The sequence below is a fragment of the Brachyhypopomus gauderio genome, chromosome 15, assembly GCF_052324685.1.
Source record: "Brachyhypopomus gauderio isolate BG-103 chromosome 15, BGAUD_0.2, whole genome shotgun sequence".
Taxonomy (NCBI): domain Eukaryota; kingdom Metazoa; phylum Chordata; class Actinopteri; order Gymnotiformes; family Hypopomidae; genus Brachyhypopomus; species Brachyhypopomus gauderio.
Genome location: NC_135225.1, coordinates 17326624 through 17351603, shown reverse-complemented (window position 1 = coordinate 17351603; position 24980 = coordinate 17326624). Strand labels below are relative to the sequence as shown.

At 46.3% G+C, this 24980-nt stretch overlaps 1 protein-coding gene across 1 annotated transcript; it reads right to left on the bottom strand.

Moving 5' to 3' along the window:
• Positions 1 to 1870: 1870 nt before the first annotated feature.
• Positions 1871 to 23840, bottom strand: slc8a3 (solute carrier family 8 member 3). The gene is made up of 2 exons (XM_076975327.1): positions 22851 to 23840; positions 1871 to 3785 (listed from the first exon to the last, which is right to left on the bottom strand). The coding sequence occupies exon 2, from the start codon at positions 3696 to 3698 to the stop codon at positions 1914 to 1916; it is 1785 nt and encodes a 594-aa protein (XP_076831442.1). The 5' UTR covers positions 3699 to 3785; positions 22851 to 23840; the 3' UTR covers positions 1871 to 1913.
• Positions 23841 to 24980: the final 1140 nt, after the last annotated feature.

Here is a 24980-nt window from a genome sequence, read left to right as displayed (position 1 = left end):
CTCCCCTAACGCTTCCTTACCTCACCTTTCTCCCCTAACCCTTCCCTACCTCACCTTTCTCCCCTAACCCTTTTCTACCTCACCTCTCTCCACTAACCCTTCCCTACCTCACCTTTCTCCCCTAACCCTTCCCTACCTCACCTCTCTCCCCTAACCCTTCCCTACCTCACCTTTCTCCCCTAACCCTTTTCTACCTCACCTCTCTCCACTAACCCTTCCCTACCTCACCTCTCTCCCCTAACCCTTTTCTACCTCACCTTTCTCCCCTAACCCTTTTCTACCTCACCTCTCTCCACTAACCCTTCCCTACCTCACCTTTCTCCCCTAACCCTTCCCTACCTCACCTTTCTCCACTAACCCTTCCCTACCTCACCTTTCTCCCCTAACCCTTCCCTACCTCACCTCTCTCCCCTAACCCTTCCCTACCTCACCTCTCTCCCCTAACCCTTCCCTACCTCACCTCTCTCCACTAACCATTTTCTACCTCACCTCTCTCCACTAACCCTTCCCTACCTCACCTTTCTCCCCTAACCCTTCCCTACCTCACCTCTCTCCACTAACCCTTTTCTACCTCACCTTTCTCCACTAACCCTTCTCTACCTCACCTTTCTCCACTAACCCTTCCCTACCTCACCTCTCTCCCCTAACCCTTCCTTACCTCACCTTTCTCCCCTAACCCTTCCCTACCTCACCTTTCTCCCCTAACCATTCCCTACCTCACCTCTCTCCCCTAACCCTTCCTTACCTCACCTTTCTCCCCTAACCATTCCCTACCTCACCTCTCTCCCCTAACCATTCCCTACCTCACCTCTCTCCCCTAACCCTTCCTTACCTCACCTTTCTCCCCTAACCCTTCCCTACCTCATCTTTCTCCCTTAAACAATCATTCTTTAACATTATATCAGCCCATGTAGCCATTACCTAGGTATGTACCTGGCTAACTATTTATTATTTAGTTATATACAATTTTAAATTAACAAGCACTGTCTGACACATGTAACTGAGCCTTCAAGTGTCCCATTGTTCCTTTACAGTTCTCCAATTCACATGGTCCACGCAGAACTAGTTATCAGATCCACACTGGATCACACTGGGTCCAGTCTTGTCTTTTTCTCATTGTTGTCAATCTCCCATGAATGTATTGCTTAGGAGATTCCAATAATATATGATTATAATATTACATGGCTATAATAAATCATTATGATATTACATAACTATAATATTACTGGACATACTGGACCCCAGGGGTTGCACTAATATTTTCCCCATCAACATGCTTCAGATGATACCCTAACCCATTAACCTATTCTAATCCAGTTATTCTGACATGTGATGTTGACCATTAGTTGCCAAGTGACAAGCCTAGGGAATTGGATGCTTATGACACAACACCCTGTACACATTTGTATACATTTAACCCCCTCCCCACCCCCACCAGGTTCATACTGCCAGACCCAATGTCTTAGCCGTAGACTTACTGCAAGAAAACTGGCCACAATGTCATGCAAAAGCAAGTAGAAGTCATCTTCGACAAGAATTAGACCATGAACACTAATAATAAAATATTGCTGTATCTGTTTACTATAATGCAACTATACACCCACTGCCACATTCACTCACAAACATACATATACACACTCCACATATTCCAAGAACAGCTAGCCCAGCAGATATGGTGTAATGTAAATAGACATATATCCAGTCACCCAGTCACATCAAAGCTCTTAAAGCTAAGTTAGGAGAACTAGAAAATGTCACAGAACCATTAAAAGGTTTTTCCAGCTCATTCTATTAGCAAGCTAATTTCACAGCGCAAAGGCCAGTGCGAATGATAGAAATGCTTTAAACTCTTCTCAAGTCTGTTCCTTCATCTTACCACAAACCCCATTGTAGAACAGTGTGCGGCAGTTACCTTACCAGGTTTCATCGTTTTTGAACTCCAGCTCCCCGTAGGTGTCTTCAAAGTCCTCCCCACCTCCCTTGGCGAGTCCCTCCACGGTACGGTACGGGACAATGACGGTTCCTCTTGCTCCAGATGTGCGCAGCACCTTCACCTCCATCACGCCCACGCTCTCGCTCACATGCATGGACTCGCTCTCAAACGTGAATATGCCAGCATGGTCGTCGTCCAGGATGGTGATCGTAGCGAGGGCAGGATAGCCAAGCATTGCCTTTGGGTACGGTAGGCTGTTGGCTGACAGGACTTCGTCCTCCACCTCCAACATGCGCACATTGCTGAGACGCACGAAAAAGTGCTCATCCTCCTCAAAGATGTCATCATCAATGATGCCAATTGTGATCTCCTTGATGATCTCGCCGGGTTTGAAAACCACAGTGCCTTCAGTGAACTCATAGTCTGCGCCGGCGTTCGCCGAACCGTCCTCTGTCTTGTAGTCCACATAGATCGTTTTGGCAATGTCGCCACCCTTACGCACCATCGTCAGCAGGACAGCGCCGCAGTTCTCCAAGCACTGGTATGAGGCTGGCTCGAAGGAAATCCGCGTGACAAAGTCCTCCGTCTCCTCAACGTGGATCTCTTGCACGCTGATGCTCCTCTTAGCCTGGTCAGCCACATGCTTCTTCAGGATGTTGCCCGCCCCCGTCATCATGCGCGTGGCCTGGATGCGGTAAAAGGCGCGGCTCTTCTGCTGGTGCGACAGTGCGTAGTAGTTGGCCATTTCCACCAGCTGGTCCAGCTCCTTCTCCGGGTGCTTCTGTTTCAGATCCTTCAGTATCCGGATCATGTCACGGCGAGATTCGTCCACTTCCTTGCCCTCCATCAGTCCTATCAGGTTGCTGGCCGCACTGCCTTCTACAAAATGCGAGTTCACCATCTTGCCATCCATCTCGATGCCCTTGGAGCGCTCTCCCTCCGTCTCAATGATCACTCCGCGATGCTTGTCCATGCGATACTTCTTGTGCATGAACTTGTAGAAGAGGAGCCGCCGGTCGGCCACCCAGGCCAGCACCACGCAGACGGGGAAGAAAGCGAGCGTGAGCAGCCCCTCCCATACTTGCACCACGTTGGGCGAGAACACGGCCAGGATCATGTAGAGCCAGATGTAGGCGAACACGCTCCATGCGGCCGTGACGAAGAACACGCGCAGGTGCTTCACTTTGCGCACCTCGCCCTCGGGGATCACAGACACGCACAGGCCAATGATCACGAACATGTTGAAGGCCGCACTGCCCACGATAGTGGAGGGCCCAAGCTCACCGGCATGGAACTCATGGCCGCAGATCTCAATAACGGAGAGGAGGATCTCTGGGGCGGAGGAGCCCAGTGCCATGAGTGTGAGGTTGGATACGGTCTCATTCCAAACGCGGATGGTGGTGGTCGTTGTTTCTCCATTGGGACGCTTGAGAGTGATCTCCTTCTCCTGTGACGTGATGACCTCGATCGCCGCCATGAAGCGGTCTGCGATGATGGACACGCCGAGAAACATGTAGATCATGGCGACGAAGTACACAATGACTCGGGCAATCTTGTCGCCCATGGACGGGTCTTCAGGGTACCAGATGGGAAGGATAATACCAGGTTTGCATTTTGACGGAACTTCCGTGCATGTGACATTGCCAGGAGGCGTTGAACCTGTTGTGGCTCGAGCTTCCACACACAGGAATGTCGCTGCCACAGAGACCAAGCCCAACCAGAGGCAGGCGGAAGTCCCTGGCTGTGTCGTCGTTGAGCGCTCCATGCAACCTTCGTTGTCCTAGAGGTCCGTCTTCTCTGAGGGTCCTTCTGAGATCCAGCACTAGAGTTTCTTTGATTCCACACTCGCCACCTGCAAGACAAGCAAAGAGTTGATATATGTCAAACCGTATAAAACATGTACTTGTATTATTTTGTAAACATGACTCATGTGACTTTGTATGAAGTTGCCAAGTACATCTGAGGTATGAAAAACAGGACGCAGTGTTCTGGTTTCACAGGGCTTGACCTAAGGGTGCAATCCTACCCATTCTCCTGCAGCAGGACGTATGATGTAGGAACACATGTGCCTCAAGAGATACACCATTTTATGATTATGGAATATCTTTATATGCGCATATAAAAGTATACATCTTTAAAGTGTGTAAAGAACAGTGTGATGCAATCGATCCTCCATAAAAGTGCTGCAGGAGAAAGGGGGAATGAGCGGCCCATGAAACCCCTAAACCCTCACTCAGCAAGTCAGTGTTGGCAGAGTAAGCAATGTACAAAACAACACGCTGACAAAAAAAAAAAAACATAGCAGGGGCAGAGTAAATGTGTGTGGGGTTGTGGGTGTGTGTGTGGGGGGTTGTGGGTGTATGTGGGGGTGTGTGCAAAGAGAGAGACAAATAGAAATGTAGCCATAGCCAATTCAACTTCTGTTACAGCGGTAAGCTAAAAAATGAAGACACTAACACACATTCATTCCTGTGTCTCATTGTGCATTTCCAAAGACTGCAGCAGGAAGAGGAGAGAGGCAAATGGGGTTCTCAGACTGCTGATATAAAGCACATAGCGTAATAATGCTGTTATCAAGTTCAAGAAGTCCTAGCATTCAAGCAAATTTTGTTAATTTTTGTTTTGTTGCTTCATTGCTTAAAAGGTGTGCTGGATTCCTTAATGCTTTCAAGCCTTTGGCCAAAGGAGATTCCACTGTTAGCATTGAGGCTAATCCCGCATTTCAGAGAACGCAGCACTAGGTTGACAACAGGCCTCCTGGACCATGTATGGTTTGATGTTAACATCTGCTGGTGCACATGATTCCCCAGTGAAAATCTGAAACAGGTATGCTCCTTCATGATTAAAGTTTGACATGCCCGTGCTAACAAGCCAACTACTTAGCTACACACACTACATGGCCAGATGTGGATAGCCCTCTCAATGTACAATAAATTACCGTACATCGTTATGCATAGATAAACATCGGCCATATAATGGGTTATATTGAAAAACTCAGTGACTTTAAACATGGCGGTGGCAGAGGCCCATAAGTGTGATTGTGAGCATTTAGCAGTACACTATGCTGACCCTTAGAGTGGGCCCACTGAGTACTGAAGCATGCAGCACTCCCTACTGTTTCATGACTCACTACTGAGTTCTAAACAACCACTGTAAAAACGTGAACAGTTTTGTGAAATGGACTTCCCAGGACTGAGCAGCATACAATGCCAGGCATCAGCAAGACTGGAAGACTGGCGTGAAACTCACCACCACTGGACTCTGCAGCAGTGAGAGCATGTTCTCTGGACTGAATCATGATGCAAATTCAGTTTCCAAATTCAAATGTATTTGTATTGTATTGTTTTACAACATGTGACAAAGCAGCTTCAGAAAAATAAAATATTCATGGAATCCAGGTCCAGGATCCAGGTCCAGGGACCTAATGAGCAAGCCCAGGTGAGGGTGTGAAGGTCCCTGAGAGCAGGAGGAAGAAACCTGGAGAAACACCAGGACTCAGAAGTGGAGCCCTGCCTCCCTCCTCAGGTCATAGCAGATGGTAAACCAATAACACATAATGAATAAAGTTACTTTTGCTTTTAACTTTAACTTCCTATAAAACGTATAAAAGTAGCTTAGAAGCCATAAGAAATTGCTAAAATGTTTGGCAGAGGTTCACAGATCATTCAGTGAGAACCAATTTAACGTCGGCACAGTAAACAACTAAACACAATCTTAGCAGGAGAGCCAATGGTGATGGGCTCTTCAGTCACATCTCCATGGCTCCCAGGTGCAGTTTTTGATCTCTCCAGGAGAGAACTGGCATATCTGTCTGGCAGTCTGGTAGAAGATTCTGGGTTTGGCAGATCCCAGAATTCTAGCTACTGAAATGTATACTGCGAGCAGTAAAGTTAGGAGGAGGAAGGATAATTTGGGACTGTGTTTCAGTGAAACACCATGAAGGCTAAAGTTAGTATTAAAATATTAAGGCATTTTTAAAAATGTTAAACATTTTAAACAAATACATTCTATCCAACATCCTGGCAGCAGTGTCCCCACTTCCTGTTCCTGGGTGACTGTGCGTGTGCACAAAGCAAAGGCCATGAAATCATGATGAGTGTGGTGTGGTGGCACTCCTGTGGCCTACACACCCCTGACCTCAACTCCTCTACACACCTTTGGGATGAATGTCGAGTGTATGCCAGAACGTCTCATCCAACCTCAATGTGTGACCTCACAAATGCTATTTGGGTTGAACGGGCGCAAATTCCCACAGATACACTCCACAATTCAGGGGAAAGGCTTCCCAGAAGAGTGGAGGAAATTTCATCTGCAAAAAGAGGTTCAGAGTGGAGGAATGGATGTCCTGCAGGACATATATGTGTGATGGTCTGGGGACAACATAACTTTGGCCATATGGTGTACATTCAAGGCAAGTCCAATTCAAGATTTCCATTATATAGAGCAACATGTTACCACACTCAACACCCTGTAGGTTCACTCCACACCTAGACCCACACAACACTCAACACTCTGGAGGTTCACTCCACGCCTAGACCCACACAGGGCCCTAACTCCCTACACTCCACTAGGATAATCAGACTCATTATTAGTTAAAGAAGTGTGTCAGGGGAGGGCCTACAGGGAACATTGAAACTTTATTACAGTACAACTCAATGCAGTGAGCATGCACTCTCCTTTTATGCCCAAAATGTGTATGTGTGAGGTACATGTCAATAAGAACATACTGGGTTGCCATAAGTGAGCAAGAGACCTGGTAGCCTCACTTAATGTGCTGGGTGATGGGGCAGGGCCAGAGACCAAGTCTAGCTCACCTGGTAGGTCCAGGTAATAATATAGCCATGACTTCACTCCCCAAGGAGCGCACAAACTGTCATATTACCAAGTATGTTAGAGAATCAGCTCCGTTGTATATTTATGTGTCTTGAAACCTGAAGATTTTAATATACAGAGAACCTTGTGACTTTTAAACCTTTTCAAAACCAACACAATTTTAAATTTGATTAAAGATTAAATAATAAATAAAAACACAAATTATTTAATATTATTTCACAGGGCCATGAATAAAAAAACAACGTCGCACCTGAATCAAACACCCCCACCCACAATCAATATCTTGCATAAAGTTTCTGAATTATATTTGATGTCAAACAGTCCTAACAAAACACACACATACACACATACATCTAGACACACACATACACTCCTACAGAGCTGTGAGTAAATAAACCCAGTAAAGAAACAGAGGGCCTAATGTGGTCAAATGAGAGAAATACAGCTTTGGAAAGCAGTAGACTCTAGCCTAAGGCAGAGAACATCCGTCTAGCCTGACCACCCTTTCCTCCTCTCTGTCTAGACAGACCTCCCTCTCCTCCTCTCTGTCTAGACTGACCTCCCTCTCCTCCTCTCTGTCTAGACTGCCCTCTCTCTTCTTCTCTCTGTCTAGACAGACCTCCCTCTCCTCCTCTCTGTCTAGACTGACCTCCCTCTCCTCCTCTCTGTCTAGACTGACCTCCCTCTCCTCCTCTCTGTCTAGACTGCCCTCTCTCTTCTTCTCCCTGTCTAGACAGACCTCCCTCTCCTCCTCTCTGTCTAGACTGACCTCCCTCTCCTCCTCTCTGTCTAGACTGACCTCCCTCTCCTCCTCTCTGTCTAGACTGACCTCCCTCTCATCCTCTCTGTCTAGACTGACCTCCCTCTCCTCCTCTCTGTCTAGACTGCCCTCTCTCTTCTTCTCTCTGTCTAGACTGACCTCCCTCTCATCCTCTCTGTCTAGACTGACCTCTCTCTCCTCCTCTCCGTCTAGACTGACCTCCCTCTCCTCCTCTCTGTCTAGACTGACCTCCCTCTCCTCCTCTCCGTCTAGACTGACCTCCCTCTCCTCCTCTCCTATCCCAAGATCCTTCTCTTCCTTTGTCTCTGCACTTCTCCCTCCCTCTCTCCACATCTCCACATGCATCCCCTCTCTCTCCCTGTCTCACTCTCTCCACACGCCTCCCCTCTCTCTCCCCGTCTCACTCTTTCTACACGCATCCCCTCTCTCTCCCTGTCTCACTCTCCTTCCTGTTTGCCCTTTGTGTCGAGGCAGGGTACGAGGAAAAGGAAAGACAGGGAGAGTGAGAAGCAGAGGAAAGCAGGACAGCATAAAAAACTGACTCACTAACCTCAGGCCTCATCTCTCAATCTCTCTCTCTCTTTCTCTCTCCCTCTCTCTGTTGGCAGTGCTGGATGGGAGATGTTCAAACTCACTTAAGTGTCTCACAGCGTGTTACAGAGAGTGATTCAGTGATTCACTGTTGTTAGCATGTTGACAAACCAACACACCTCCAGACACACACATCTACATTGGACAAATGAGGGTTATGAGGAATAATGAGAAATTTGTATGGAACTATTCAACAGGAGAACTGCCAAAATCCAGCACATGTACAAACCAGCCTTGTTTCTCCAGAACACATGCAACACAAATCCCTTTCTAAAACATGGGAGCAGGACACCTCTCTGTGCTATAATGATTTCGGTTTCTGTCGTTAAAAGAGCAGCAGAAGCTGGATGAGAGATGTAGGGGGATCAAATCACCTGATGAGGAAAGTTCAACTCACAGTAACAGCAGCAGTGCTGAAGAAGGCCTCGCTGAAGTCTGTCAGATCACAGCCATGATCAATGCCAGTCATGATCGATGCCAGACTGGCATTGGCATAACACGCTACATACAGGCTGGGAAAATTAAATAAGATGCACCTGATAGCTACAGTTCATCATGTAATTGTTAATGAATTGGGCTTTATTTCATAACTCAGACAGGGAAGGAATCTGAATGCCATATTTTAGTCACCCAAAACACTGAACAAATGTCATATTCTGTGCCACAGCAAACTGAGAGACAGGAGATGGTTATGTAACGTATGAGCATGACAGAGGGGGCGGCACAGTTCAGTGGCATCTTAGGACTCCTCAGTCATTATACTATCACACACTGTGTTTCATTACCACAGCACTGTGTCTTTACCACACCACTGTGTGTCATTACCACAGCACTGTGTCTTTACCACACCTCTGTGTCATATCCACACCACTGTGTCTTTACCACACCTCTGTGTGTCATTACCACACCACTGTGTCTTTACCACACCACTGTGTGTCATTACCACACCACTGTGTCTTTACCACACCTCTGTGAGTCATTACCACACCACTGTGTCTTTACCACACCTCTGTGTGTCATTACCACACCACTGTGTCTTTACCACACCTCTGTGAGTCATTACCACACCACTGTGTCTTTACCACACCTCTGTGAGTCATTACCACACCACTGTGTCTTTACTACACCACTGTGTGTCATATCCGCACCACTGTGTCTTTACCACACCACTGTGTGTCATTACCACACCATGTCTTTACCACACCACGGTGTCACTACCGCACCACTGTGTGTCATTACTGCACCACTTTGTCATTACCACACCACTGTGTCTTTACCACACCTCTGTGTGTTATTACCGCACCACTATGTCTTTACCACACCACTGTGTGTTATATCCGCACCACTGTGTCTTTACCACACCACTGTGTGTCATTACTGCACCAGAGTCTTTACCACACCACTGTTTGTCATTACTGCACCACTTTGTCATTACCACACCACTGTGTCTTTACCACACCACTGTGTCATAACTGCACCACTGTGTCTTTACTACACCACTGTGTGTCATATCCGCACCACTGTGTCTTTACCACACCTCTGTGTGTCATTAACACACCACTGTGACTTTACCACACCTCTGTGTGTCATTACCACACCACTGTGTGTCATAACCGCACCACTGTGTCATAACTGCACCACTGTGTCTTTACTACACCACTGTGTGTCATATCCGCACCACTGTGTCATAACTGCACCACTGTGTCTTTACTACACCACTGCGTGTCATTACTGCACCACTGTATTTACCACACCACTGTGTGTCATTAACGCACCACTGTGTCTTTACCACACCACTGTGTGTCTTTAACGCACCACTGTGCCATTACCACACCTCTTTAAGTTATTACCGCACCACTGTGTCATTACCACACCACTGTGTGCAATTACCACACCACTGTGACTTTACCACACCTCTGTGTGTCATTACCACACCTCTGTGTGTCATTACCACACCACTGTGTGTCATATCCGCACCACTGTGTCTTTACCTCACCTCTGTGTGTCATTACCACACCACTGTGTGTCATAACCGCACCACTGTGTCATTACTGCACCACTGTGTCATTACCACACCACTGTGTGTCATTACTGCACCACTGTATTTACCACACCACTGTGTGTCATTAACGCACCACTGTGTCTTTACCACACCACTGTGTGTCTTTAACGCACCACTGTGCCATTACCACACCTCTTTAAGTTATTACCGCACCACTGTGTCATTACCACACCACTGTGTGCAATTACCACACCTCTTCATATCATTACCACACCAATCTGTGTAATACCACCACTGTGTTATTACAACATCACTGTGAATCATTACTTCACCAATGTCATTATTGCACCATTGTGTCATTACCACACCTCTTCATGTCTTTACCATACCACTGTGTATCATTACTTCACCTATGTTATTACCACACTAATCTGTCATTACCCCACCACTGTGTGCCATTACCACACACTGTGTGTCATTACCACACCAAAGTGTCATTACCACCTCTCTTCATGTCAACACCACTGCGTCAATACCACATGACTGTGAATCATTACTTCACCAATGTTATTACCACACCACTGTGTGCCTTTACCACACACTGTGTGTCATTACCACACCAAAGTGTCATTACCACCTCTCTTCATGTCAACACCACTGTGTCAATACCACATGACTGTGAATCATCACTTCACCAATGTTATTACTGCACCACTGTGTGTCATTACCACACTACTGTGTGTCATTACCACACCAAAGTGTCATTACCACCTCTCTTCATGTCAACACCACCGTGTCAATACCACATGACTGTGAATCATCACTTCACCAATGTCATTACCGCACCACTGTGTGTCATTACCACACCACTGTGTGTCATTACCACACCAAAGTGTCATTACCACCTCTCTTCATGTCAACACCACTGTGTCAATACCACATGACTGTGAATCATCACTTCACCAATGTTATTACCGCACCACTGTGTGTCATTACCACACCACTGTGTGTCATTACCACACCAAAGTGTCATTACCACCTCTCTTCATGTCAACACCACTGTGTCAATACCACATGACTGTGAATCATCACTTCACCAATGTCATTACCGCACCACTGTGTGTCATTACCACACTGCTGTGTGTGGGGTGTAATGGGGGTGGTGGGTTAGACTGTAGTTCATACTAGGAGCCAGTGCACAGTATACGTTAGAAGGCGCCAAACTGATCCCTTCCCATCAACAGCAGCCAGGGATCTGACACACAAATCACATTTACAGCTTCAATACATAAACGTTACCCACATAAATATTTACACACGCCGGAGCCAGGAGTGAAATCTGTAGGGAAAAAAGAAGATCTTCATAAATGAGAACTGGTGGGATTCCTCTAGTTTAAGCCATGGCAGTCTGGTCAGAATTCAGCCAGTTAGATAAACCCTTGGTAGGATGATACTCAGCAGGGCTGTTCCCCAGTGTGCATCACATGCCGTGGGGATTCGCAGAAGTGCCTGAGCTTGTACCTGAGCAATGCAAAGACACAGAGAGCTGAACACCGGTGCAGACTGCCAGAGCACTGAACCCCCAGACATGAAGTGCTGCAGACAGCTGCCTCAGTACCCCAACACCACCAAACACCAGCCCTCAGTGAGAGAAAACAACAACACCCCTGTAATGCGACACTACAAAGCTGCTCTCTGTTAAATATTTCAGCATGTTCCATTTAAATTTGGTTATGACCATGCGTGTTGTATATATTTCTTCTGGCTCTTGAATTCATCTGAACCAGAACCGGATGAACTGCACTGCTATTGCATTGCTACAGTCTATGACTGCAGTATAAACACCACAACATGGTTAACACTTAAAGGCCTGTGTCATTTGGGCAAAAGTCTTTCTAGATCAGACAGTGCTTTGACAAACACCCACTGAATGGTCATTATTTTCATTTGGTTGGTCATATCTCAGGGTACACAATATTAAACATGATCTGTTAGGTATTTATGGTTTGGCAGAGGTAACTACTGGGGTTAGATGTTTGTCACAGTCTTATGGTACATTGGAACAGCAGAGGGCAAACTTGGGCTGGGCAAACTTGGGATTTTTATTCATTATAATAATCTGTTTACCTATCTGCACCTCCTGACTGCACCACCTACAGTACTTACGGGCCTCTGTGGATTGTACTGTGATGATTTTAACCCTGACTGCTGGTGAGCACTATGTGTTCTTGTGCTCAGCTGAGAGAGGAGATCTGACAATCTTACAGAGTGTAACTTTAATTTGCTGTGCCGTTCTGTGGCTCTCAGCCATAAATTGCTCATCAGAGCTGCAGCTCGTGAACGGCTGGTTGCCGGGGAGTAGCTCATGAGCGGCTGGTTGCCGGGGAGCAGCTCGTGAGCGGCTGGTTGCCGGGGTATTTCTCCCTCCAGTCTGAATTGTCTGCTCCGGCTCGGGGAGCCTGGGCCCGTTGCCGTAGTAACATGGCCGAGTGTAAGGGACCACTCTAATAAAAATACACATGCACATGTGTGTGTGTGTGTGTGAGTGTGTGTGTGTGTGTGTGTGTGTGTGAGAGAGAGAGAGAGAGAGAGAGAGAGAGATTTAGAAGTACAGTATTATCACATTATGAAATCTGTCATAGACCTTTCAGTAAAATAACATTTATAAACATATTCTTTACCATAAAATGTAAAGAGTAATTTGAGTGATCATTACACAGGTGGTAGGATGAGCTGCCCCTGGTAGTAAATGATCCTTTTCTCCTGGTTATTGGGGATGGGATTCAGGATCTCAGATTTAGGGATTGGGATGAAATGCATCATTAGTGCAGATTCTACATTGAAAATCTGCTTTGGTCTTGAGCAATGCTCCCTCATCCTGGACCAAACCCCACACACCACATCTTAGTGTCCCTGCTCCTATCTCAGCTGACTGTACCCATACGGTAATGACCAATCACGTCATGAGTTAAAAATAGGTGTTAGAGCAGGAAATAGACAGAATGTGCTTTTGGGGAACACCTGAAATGGGACAGACACCCCTGTCCTATACCCAAATGGTACTTGTCAAATCTATAAGACCTATAATGGAGTATCGACCTGCACTGATTACCACACACTCATATTTCCTCCCCAGCACGAAGCCAGACAGCTCACACAGATCATCACAGTGACATCACACTCAACCTTATTCAGCCAGACCGGCAGGTCAGACTGAACCCGGCAGTGTGACTGCAGACATACTTATCGCACTCTTACTACTCATCCCATCCATGGTGTTGTTGTTTACTACTACTAATCCTAACTTAGGGTTGCCACCCATTCAGTTTTCATCACAACACTGATTTTTAGGCTGCGTGTTTAAGTGTCTGGTTTGGTTTCCATTTGTCTGGTAAGATGAATTGTGGTCGGTGTAACAAGGAACACACAGCAGTTTTGTGGTCATTCCCCTCTTTCCCCTCCCACTGGCAATGTGCCTACCAATCAAAAGTTGTCAGGCAAAGTCAGAGTATTCTCTACAGAGTTCAGATGAAAGTCACATTATTAGAGAAATAGAATATGAGTGTTCACGTTTGGCAACCCTATCCCAGCCACAGTGCTATGGGTACTTACCCCAGTCATGGAGCTCTTATCACAACCCTGCTCAAACACCTCCATGCACATACCAGCAATGGCAGACTTGTCTTACCCAGTAAGGTGGCGACTAGCCAGCGTATCGATATGCCTCTACTGCAGGATATGTGTTTGACACAGATCTGGTTGAGGCTTGCTGTGTCCAAAGCCACCAGCTGAGCTAACAAATGGGCTTTGCAGGGAGCCGGATGCTTCTCTGCTCACGGCATGGGGGCGGGAACTACAGTGTCGCAGCTACCGCCCTTTTCATTAGCATACCGAAAGAGGAGGGGCATAAGCAGACCAGAAGAGTTTAAACACATATATATTCATCAAGAGATCTAAAATCAACGGCCCAATATAGTAATATATACATTTCCACAGTGTGAGCTGAGGAATCACTGATGTTCCTGAGGGCTTGGTGACCACACAGGTGTTCAGACAGCAGACGGCCCAGCCAATCACATGACAGCCGTAAATTATCAGCATGCCATAGGCAAGACACCAGAGAGGTTGTGAGAGTCTGTTCCAGATGGAAGGTCACCAAGGCCTGTTCCTCTGTCAGGATCTCTCCGATACATTATTCAGCCAAAGACTTGTTGGTGGGGCCTTCCATGCTGTGTTACTACTAAAGTGATCCTGCCTTGTAGGCCTTTGAAAGGAGTGTCACAGGGATGACACGGACGGACCGGCAGACTGACAGCAGCTGTTGTCTACTCAAATTATTTCAGTCCGGTCAAAACAGTGGACTGAAGAATAAGAGCGCTTATGTGGCGTGTAACAGAGCTTACATAAAGAGTAACAGAGCTTATGTGGAAAGTAACAGAGCTTATGTGTAGAGTAACAGAGCTTATGTGGAGAGTAACAGAGCTTACGTAAAGAGTAACAGTAACAGAGCTTATGTGGAGAGTATCATAGCTTATGTAAAGAGTAACAGAGCTTATGTGGAGAGTAACAGAGCTTATGTGTAGAGTAACAGAGCTTATGTGGAGAGTAGCAGAGCTTACGTAAAGAGTAACAGTAACAGAGCTTATGTGGAGAGTATCATAGCTTATGTAAAGAGTAACAGAGCTTATGTGGAGAGTAACAGAGCTTACATAAAAGAGTAAAAGTGCTTACGTGGGGAGTAACAGAGCTTATATGGCTTATATGTGCAGTTTATGTAGAAAGTGCAGTGTTGTTCAGACTGACAGTCAGACTGTGGAACGGACGTCCTGTAACTTTTTTAACCACTTTGCCAGTGTAGATAAGTTCTAAACTATGAATTCGCTAAAGGTCTTGAAGCACATCTGCGGGTAACTGTGGCATGTCAGGTAACACAGGTAAAACACGGTTCGAATAGTGAGGTCTGCCACATATCACAGAACATGGTTGTCGCTGTACTGATCTTCATCATTGGCTGAAGAGCTGACTGGCCGCTGGGTGGATGGATGGGTAACAGTCCATAGTCACTTATGGAAGATGCAAATATTTTGCTATGAAGACCGTAGGCAGTTGGATACAAGAGGGAGAAGAACAGCGAGCATACAGGGAAGACAAGAAGGTAGCTGTGTGTGTGTGTGTGTGTGTGTGTGTGTGTGTGTGTGTGTGTGTGTGTGTGTGTGTGTGTAGGTGTGTGTGTGTGTGTGTGTGTGTAGGTGTGTGTGTGTGTATGTGTGTGTGTGTATCCAAACAAATTCCAGATGAGGAGAGAGAGATAGAGAAAGAGAGAGAGAGAGAGAGAGAGAGAGAGAGAGAGAGAGGGAGGAGCTTAAGTCAAGCTTTTTTCCAAACTTCACTTGTTACATAACTCCACTTATCATAAATGACACCAACTCAATGCAGCTCCTCCTACTAAAATTTCTCTCACTCCCTTTCTCTCTCTCTCTCTCTCTCTCTCTCTCTCTCTCTCTCTCTCTCTCTCTCTCTCTCTCTCTCCCCCACACACTCATACACACCCGAGGACAGAAATAATCCATCTCTCTTACACATACCCGTACATGCACGTACATCTATCAGTGGATAAGTCCAATGAGGATTCTCCCTGTATTGTACAGAAAAAACCATCAAAGTCTCTATCTCACTCTCCCAGGCCTCTGAGCAGCAGGGGACCTCTTGGTTGTGTGTGTGTGTGTGTGTGTGTGTGTGTGTGTGTGTGTGTGTGTGTGTGTGTGTGTGAGAGAGAGAGAGAGAGAGAGAGAGAGAGAGAGAGAGAGAAAGAGAAAGAGAGAGAGAGAGAGAGAGAGAGAGAGAGTCAGTGGAAATTCAACACAGCAACATAGAAAGTAAACCCATGCCAGAGCGCGAGGAAGACCTTACGCATTATTCCAAACACACCCAAGGGATGCATGAGAGCACACACAGGGCAGGCTGTACACTCAGATAGACATGTTAACACATTCACACATCCACACACACATTCACACATACACACACACATTCTTACGGCCTCCAACTTCAGCATGAAGCTGACGTCACCATGAATAAGTGATGCACTAAAAATAGCTCAGTAGGCCGAGGGAGAGAGATACACACATTTCCTGACGAGTGAGCTACTCATACTAAACTATAGGAGGGAAACTGCAAAAACACAAACAGTACAATAAAAACACACGCAGTCATGTACCCACAGTACTAGAATGGCCTTATGAGTGTATTACAAATGTATTGCAGGAGTTTAACAGCCTTCTGAGTGTTTTACAAGTGTATTACAGCCTTCCTAGTGTATTACTGCCTTACAAGTATATTGGGGGGTGTATTACGGCCTTACTAGTGCATTAAGACTGTAGTATGGCTTTACTAGTGCATTGTGAGTGTATTACGGCCTTACAAGTGTGTTATGAGTGTATTACTTGTGTGTCTTACACTCTTTGAATAAACACGTGCTCTCAAAGCATTCCTCCATCTCAAATCCAGACACACACACTCACCATACCTTGGTCTCTTTCCTTTTTCCTTCTCCCTCTCTCTTCCTCTCACCCATTCTCTCTGCTTCTCTGTCGCTCTCTTCCCCTCCCTCACTCTCTATCTCCCACTCATGCCTTCTCTCCACCTCAACATCCCTCTCTCTCTTTCTCCTACCCACCCACTCTGTTCACCACCACAGAGCCACTCCAAAATCACTTGCTGTACTTCAGTAATAAAAACTTCTATACTCCTCTGCACACCTCCACACTTCTACACCTCTACACACTTCTACACACCTGTGCACACCTCTACACACCTCTACACACTTGTGCACACCTCTACACACTTCTACACACCTGTGCACACCTCTACACAACTCTACACACTTCTACACACCTGTGCACACCTATACACACTTCTACACAGCTCTACACACTTCTACACATTTCTCTCCTCAGTAACTTCATCTAACATACTGTAAAGATGATGAACACAATATACTCAGATGATTGACGGTGTATTATGAAATATCAGATCTTGAGAAGTCTGTCAGATGAATTGGACAGACAATAATCAGAGACAATCAGAATGACTCAATACGCCTTCAGCAGTGTAAACACTCTGAAGTTGCTGTTATTACTGCCAATCATAAACACTTCTTCTGGACTCCCCATATATGCACGACTGTATATGAACAGCCCCATTAAGTACAGGTCTGAGATCAGCCTCTAACCACAGGTTCTAGGCAATCTTCCTAATGGCAGGTCTGAGATCAGCCCAAGACCTCTGACTCCATGCAGTTCATGTAGACGGTAGTGTGGCATTTGGGTAATCCGGGGATCAAGCTACATATCTGCCATTCTGCATTAACCACACTGGCTTCACCTCAAACTGCCCCTTACAAAGACCCCAGTAACCACAGAACAGAGTCATTCCATCACACCAAGGCTACAGGACCCACTTGCTCATCTGAAGGTCATGAAACAGTTCTACAGCAAACAAGCAATTAACTGCTGTTATAAATGTACGCAACATAAAGCGTGCCTTGTATTGTTTAAAGTGGAATTTGCAGGAGAGTATTCCCAAATCTTCTTGACTGGCTGTGGAACACTGGAGGTGGGGCACAAACGGAAAAGGATGAAGATCCTCGTGAGACCCTTGCCCAGAACCCTGAGATGTTCAGCAGAGATCCTGAGGTCGTCCCTCCCTCTGCCCACACGTGACAGAAGTCAAAACGTGGTGGTTGTCTCCTTCGTCAGCGTGCAGCACCAGAGGAGGCGAACACATGCCGTCTGTCCACAGCAACACACGCAAGTCCCGCTTAAACCACACGATCTGTGAAGCATTCAGACGCTGCTGGCCTCGTCCTCCAGGCTGAGAAGCTGCACACCACCAAGTCTAATTCTGCTTCTACTTTGGAAGACCCAAATGACACAACACTGTTGGTCAATGCTCTCTGAGGTAGAGCTGCGTGGTTGCTTGGCGCTGTCGGAGACCTCCTAACATATGCTGGGCTTCGCACACACGAGCTGTGGTACACACCAGCTGTGGTACACACGAGCTGTGGTACACACGAGCTGTGGTACACACCAGCTGTGGTACACACAAGCTGTGGTACACACCAGCTGTGGTACACACCAGCTGTGGTACACACCAGCTGTGGTACACACCAGCTGTGGTACACACCAGCTGTGGTACACACCAGCTGTGGTACACACATTGTGGAGGTTCATTTAACAGTCACCACACACAACTCTCTGATCTCTACTTGCTGGTTTATTTTCACTGGACAAAATGCAACAGAACAAAACAATAAATCAAGTCTATAATTCAAAATGAATGTGAAGAAAATCTTCTGACCTCAATTACCTACCTCTGACTTTTCCAATTTATGTTGGTCTCACACTCTACATGTACACTAAACGTGACCTGTGGCAGCCCATACCTTCCTAGTCTTTGCGACAGTTTTATTCTTAGCTCCGGCTCCAAGTGTGTTGCGATCTTTATCCTGTGTATCAGAGCTTGACATGTCCGTGACAAGACAAGAGAATTCTTACTGGAGTGGGTAATGCGGCAAAAAATATGATGATTTTTGTGATACCCAATCATTAACTGATTATTGCACATCGTATAACAGTATTGTCACATATTTTAAGATAAAATCTTTTTTTTATTAAGTGTTTCAAAAAAATCATTTAAAATGGGAATCAAAGGGTAAAAAAATAAATATCAAAAAATAAAAAATCAATCAATAAACATAACATGACATGTGCCTTGTGGCTCAATGTGCTGTCAGCTACTTGTTACTATAGAGTTTTTATTTGAATGTGTGACACCACTGTTTGTTTACAGGTTCTCTGTAATTGGCTTGTAATGAAATCTGCTGTTGGTCAGTGTTATAGACATACTAGAGCTACTCATAATATTGTCAGAAATACTTAGACTGATAACATATCAACTATTTAATATAACCAGCATGAGTCCATTGTGTGGCCGTTAAGATTTTGATTGGATGGATTTTTTGTTTATTTAATTGGGATTGGGCGTGATTCACACTCATGATTCTGGCCAGCGATGCTGGATTCTTTGATAAAGGAGGGAACTCTGTTCAGGTGTGGAAGGTGAAGGAGGATGTTGGGAACTCCTGTGGCTCAATCACTACCAGGTTCCTTATACTTGTAGCAGGAAGTTAACGTTTTGGGCCAATATTTTCTTCAGGTTATTATATTTATATTCACACTAAGTTAATTTTCCCATCATTCCAAGTCTTGACAGTCAGATGTGGTTTGAATTTCATGATGTAGGGGAAAACTCTGGATTTAATCTCTAGTAGACCGTGCTGGGTAACATGTCATTAGTAGAGGGAATAACCAATCACAGTCAGTTACACCCGAACCTAATGCACGTCTACCTCAGGCTGGTGAAGCTACAGAGCTTAAGACCAATAGCAAATGTAGCAATAGAAGCTGGTGATTACATGACAATAGCAGCCAGTCTGGTCCCAACAGGCTCAGCCTGGACTCTCTCTCTCTCTCTCTGTCAGATCACTGTTAGTCTTTTATAGCAGCAGTAAGTGTTGTGCCAATGTTGATTCAACTCTGTGTTGAGTCTAATTTTAACCACTTTGATTCGGAATATTGGCCTTGTGCACATTCGCTCACACTCTATGACATGCATGAGCACATGAGCACGGGCTAATTAACATGCTAACAAGGCCTTCGTAATGAGGTCCTTGTGGGTAGTGCTGGGAAGAGGGGCCATGTGTAGGAGTTGCATGACAAAACTATGTCACGTAAGATGTGCCTACGCGTGACATGGCAACGTCAAGTAAGGTGTGCCACATGTGACACAGTAACATTGGGTAAGGTGTGGCTACACGTGCAGAGTTGTATAATCCAGGTTCAGAAAGTAAAAGTCCTCACCAGGATTTTGCTCAAGCTTGCTAGATTTTCTAATTAGTGCAATCCAGGTAAAATGAGTGGAATCAACACAATCCAGGAAGCCTGAGCAAAATCCTGGTGAGGACTTTTACTTTCTGAACCTGGATTATACAACTCTGTACATGTGACACAGTAACATTGGGTATGGTGTGCCCACATGTGACACAGTAACTTTGGGTACGGTGTGCCCACATGTGACACAGTAACGTTGGGTACGGTGTGCCCACATGTGACACAGTAACATTGGGTATGGTGTGCCCACATGTGACATAGTAACGTTGGGTACGGTGTACCTACATGTGATACAGTAACATTGGGTACGGTGTGCCTACACATGACACAGTAACATTGGGTACGGTGTGCCTACACATGATACAGTAACATTGGATACGGTGTGCCTACATGTGACACAGTAACGTTGGGTACGGTGTGCCTACACATGACACAGTAACATTGGGTACGGTGTGCCTACATGTGACACAGTAATGTTGGGTACGGTGTGCCTACATGTGACACAGTAATGTTGGGTACGGTGTGCCTACATGTGACACAGTAACGTTGGGTACGGTGTGCCTACATGTGACACAGTAACGTTGGGTACGGTGTGCCTACATGTGACACAGTAACATTGGGTACGGTGTGCCTACATCTGACACAGTAACATTGGTTAAGGTGTGCCTACACATGATACAGTAACATTGGGTACGGTGTGCCTGCATGTGACACAGTAATGTTGGGTATGGTGTGCCTACAAGTAACACAGTAATGTTGGGTACGGTGTGCCTACATGTGACACAGTAATGTTGGGAAAGGTAGACACGTAGACACATTCCTGTGTCTACATGTGACACAGTAACGTTGGGTACGGTGTGCCTACACGTGACACAGTAACATTGGGTACGGTGTACCTACATGTGACACAGTAACATTGGGTACGGTGTACCTACATGTGACACAGTAACGTTGGGTACGGTGTGCCTACATGTGACACAGTAATGTTGGGAAAGGTAGACACGTAGACACATTCCTGTGTCTACATGTGACACAGTAACGTTGGGTGCGGTGTGCCTACACATGATACAGTAACATTGGGTACGGTGTACCTACATGTGACACAGTAACGTTGGGTGCGGTGTGCCTACACATGATACAGTAACATTGGGTACGGTGTACCTACATGTGACACAGTAACGTTGGGTATGGTGTGCCTACATGTGACACAGTAACGTTGGGTACGGTGTGCCTACACATGATACAGTAACATTGGGTGCGGTGTGCCTATATGTGACACAGTAGCATTGCATACAGTGTGCCCTAATAGGTGTTGTACGCACAGGCCGAGCTGTCGTCCATACTGTATATCCATAAACTCTAACGAGAGAGGCGTCATCGGCACCTGGGTGCCAGTTGGGTGTTTCTTGGGCGGCTATATGCAGTGGTCACTTAAAAGGGGCCTGGGGGAGTTGTGTGGCCCGTGGGGTAACAGGGGCAGAATGTAGTGGGAGGGGCGCAAGCCCGTCCTCCCCGTGATTTGTCACGCTATTTCAGGAAGGGTCCGTTCGGGGCGACACTTGAGAGGGTCATAAACAGACATGGCGGAGTAGGAGGAGATGAGGGTGGGGGAGGGGCGGGCAGGTGGTGGCAGGGGGGGCTGGTGTCAGCTGCTCAGTATTGGTCACATTTCCCACCGAGCATTGCTGACCCCGACTACCTGCACACACACTTACATGAGCACAACTCACACACAGACTGACTATTGTAAATCACACAAGTGCTACACTCATGTCAGACGTGACCAACAGACGTGAACCATATCCAAATACAGTCCATCGGTTCCATCTGCCCATAATAGGCAGCCAGCAGTTAAACACATGGGGTAAAGGTTTACCATACATGACCATCCGCTTTACATTTAAATTAGATATTTGTTTGACACACACTGCTCTGCCACACAGCAGGTCTAATAAAGTCCCACGAGATCGCCCGCTCTTATATGTTGACATATTTTGAAAGAGATAGAAAGGGGTCCCGGGAGCGTTCGTGTGTACTGAGGTGTGAATGATAGATATGCGAACTCTCGGCACCTGGCGCTCCGCGTCGGCGACGGCCTGCTCGATTCCATCGCGCAAGCCAGCGGAAAAGGAGACGTGTTAAGACGCTTAAAAAACGGGTGACAGCCCGAGTGACATGGCAGAGCTGACACACAACACTGAAGGAAGCGCGCGCTTTCGTCTGAAAAGCCGGAGGGCGCAAGAATCGTTTTTACGCATATGCCCAGCGCGGTATTGGCTCCAGCATGCTGGTCATTAATTATCTCATCTCCGCCCAGGCACCTCGCATGATGGATGCTCGGCAGGACTTAAAGCAACTTACAAGTTTCACCCACCAGAATTTTTACCGATATTCCTAAGTAGACCGTGGCAATTTTAATTGTAATAATAAGACAACGACTGCTTATTTTACTGATATTCCTCCTATCGTTATCATCAAAATGGGCAATGATAACCCTATCGCGTATTTGGTTCGGTTAGCCTGTGCTTGATTATCTGAACAGCCGTGACGCAAATTAGGTGTCGTTCTCTCTGGCGAGTGATTTCAGAAGCCGAAGATGTTCATTTTAGCACAGAGAATGTCTGTCATCTAAAACACTGCGGCTCAGTGTGTAAATCACATATCGAGTATCAGTGAGGCACAGCCAGTCGCCTCAACCGGAGCACATTACGCTGACTAACCAATACCAACGTACAGGCGCACTGAAGTCACGTAGCCTACCTGGATCTGTGTCCTGGACAATCTGGAAACGCCAAAATATATTGTGTTTATTTATAACTGGAGAATTTCTCTGCGCGTGTTGAACGCTGTCCGTCCGCTGCCTCCTTTATGATCAGCGCTGCTGCTCCAGGGAGAATACTCCAGGGAGAATACTCCAGGGCCGCTTTCCTCGCGCGCACGGAGACCGAATCTCGTGCCTCCCCAGCTCCACCGGATCGATCGAACTGGTGAAATGACGCGTCTTCCCTTTGCTCGCGCAGCTGAGTGAGCGCCGCCGTGTCCTCGCGCGGTCTGATGGACGGACCAGTTACCGGGTTGTCAGCGCCGACGAGAAGGCGCGCGCTCAGATCGAAGCGTCGTTGAAAACTGGAAGCCTGGAATCCATGCAGTGGGCTCGTGCGCGGACCCGGAGCGACGGCGGCGACGCTCGCGCCCCCTCCTCCCTCGCCTCTCGTTATAGAACCGGGGTTTTCGCGCCGAACAGGCCCGTTTTCATTTAACCACGAAGCCTCTTATTTCTATAAACCACAGTATAACTAGCATAATTGTGCCTTTTTTGTCCAGTTTCCTACAGAATGCGTCTTTCCAACAATCGAGATTCATCCGCACAGCGTTTTTTTCCTCCGTAGTGATGTTGCTTCAAATGTTCAGTTCATTTCATTAGTGCAGAATATCCGCGTGTTGCGAAGATATTGGACATCCGTTTCCCCAACCATCACGATATCCGATTCAGACCGCACAAGTTAGTACAGCCTCCGGATTTATCTTTCTCTCTCTCCGCCTCCTTTCTCCAAATTTCGCCCTTAACTCACACCCTCCTTTCTCCGACACACACAAAACCACACACGCACACACACTTGTCTACGTCATCCCAACCGGGATTGAAACCTAGCATCACAATTCATGTACATGTAATATTGAGCGGGGCTGCCGAGAAGATGCGGGTCCGGAACGCGCAGCCGGATGCGCCATGGACGCGCGGCGCGTTGTACTGGGCTAAATGTGTGGCTCGGTGGTATTAACAGGTGTGGTGTGGTTGTGTGAAGCTAGCCTTCAGAGTTACGTCTTTAATAAGAACCTCACACTGATTCCAGAGTGCACATGCAAAACCAATCAGTGATGACACCATATTGTGCATTAAGACCAGCAGACTACATTAAATACATTCAACTAGAATAACTACAGCTACAGTCATTTTTACGGCAGTTTTCTTGTATTTCTAGTGAAACATTATTCCGATCTTCTGAGATCCAAATCAAACAAACTGAGATCGCTACATCTCTAATGCTAGACTGGAAGAGCCCTCATGTGAATAGGGAACATGGGCGAGTGTGGCTGACAGTCTGATCAGATCCTCACACTCCGCTGCTCTGGGCTGGGACCGCTTTACACAGAGATGTAAATTAAAGCCCAGCCGTGTATTGCTGCACTGGGAGACAGACAGAGGACACACAGGGGAGAGGGATTCAGAGACGAATGAAGACAATGACAGAATGCTGATTTGCGTGAGAGTGCGTGCGTGTGTGTTAAAGTAAGATGCCGCGCTCACGGAGAAAATTCCCAGATTTCAGGAAGCAGATATGATCCCTCATTCAAATGCATTCAGGAGCAGATGAGGATCCAATGTGTGGAGGAAACACCAGCGATCATCGATAGCTTCACCAGGTCATCTTCGACCCCCGTATCCACGACTCCAACTAGCGTTTGCTTATATGTAGGGCTGGAATGCATACTTTTTAAATGTATTCCGTTACAGATTACTGATTACTTATAAAAATGTATGTGTATCCAAATCCAAATTTCTTTATGAAAATAACGTAATCGGATTATTTTCTAATAGTCTGCTTATGTGTTAGGCATATTTTAACCTTGTAAAATGTGTAAAATATAAACAACAGTCGATGACTGCTGAAAAATGCCCAGTCCATATATTCATGTCAAATTGGTAGGTTCTTCCCGTGTAAACAGGTATAGAATGAGAAAGGGCGTATCTTAGTTAGTGATCCTTGCTGATGTCGATGCTAATTATCACCATATTTCTTAAATGTACCAGTAATCTAATGACTGCATTCTTTCTGTTGTTGTAAGGGAATAGAGTTTTGTACATTGAAATTGTTTTGAAAAGACAAT

What these genes read in the sequence shown, in the direction of transcription:
- slc8a3 (XM_076975327.1), bottom strand. Translation starts at nt 3,698, where the DNA reads ATGGAGCGCTCAACGACGACACAGCCAGGGACTTCCGCCTGCCTCTGG.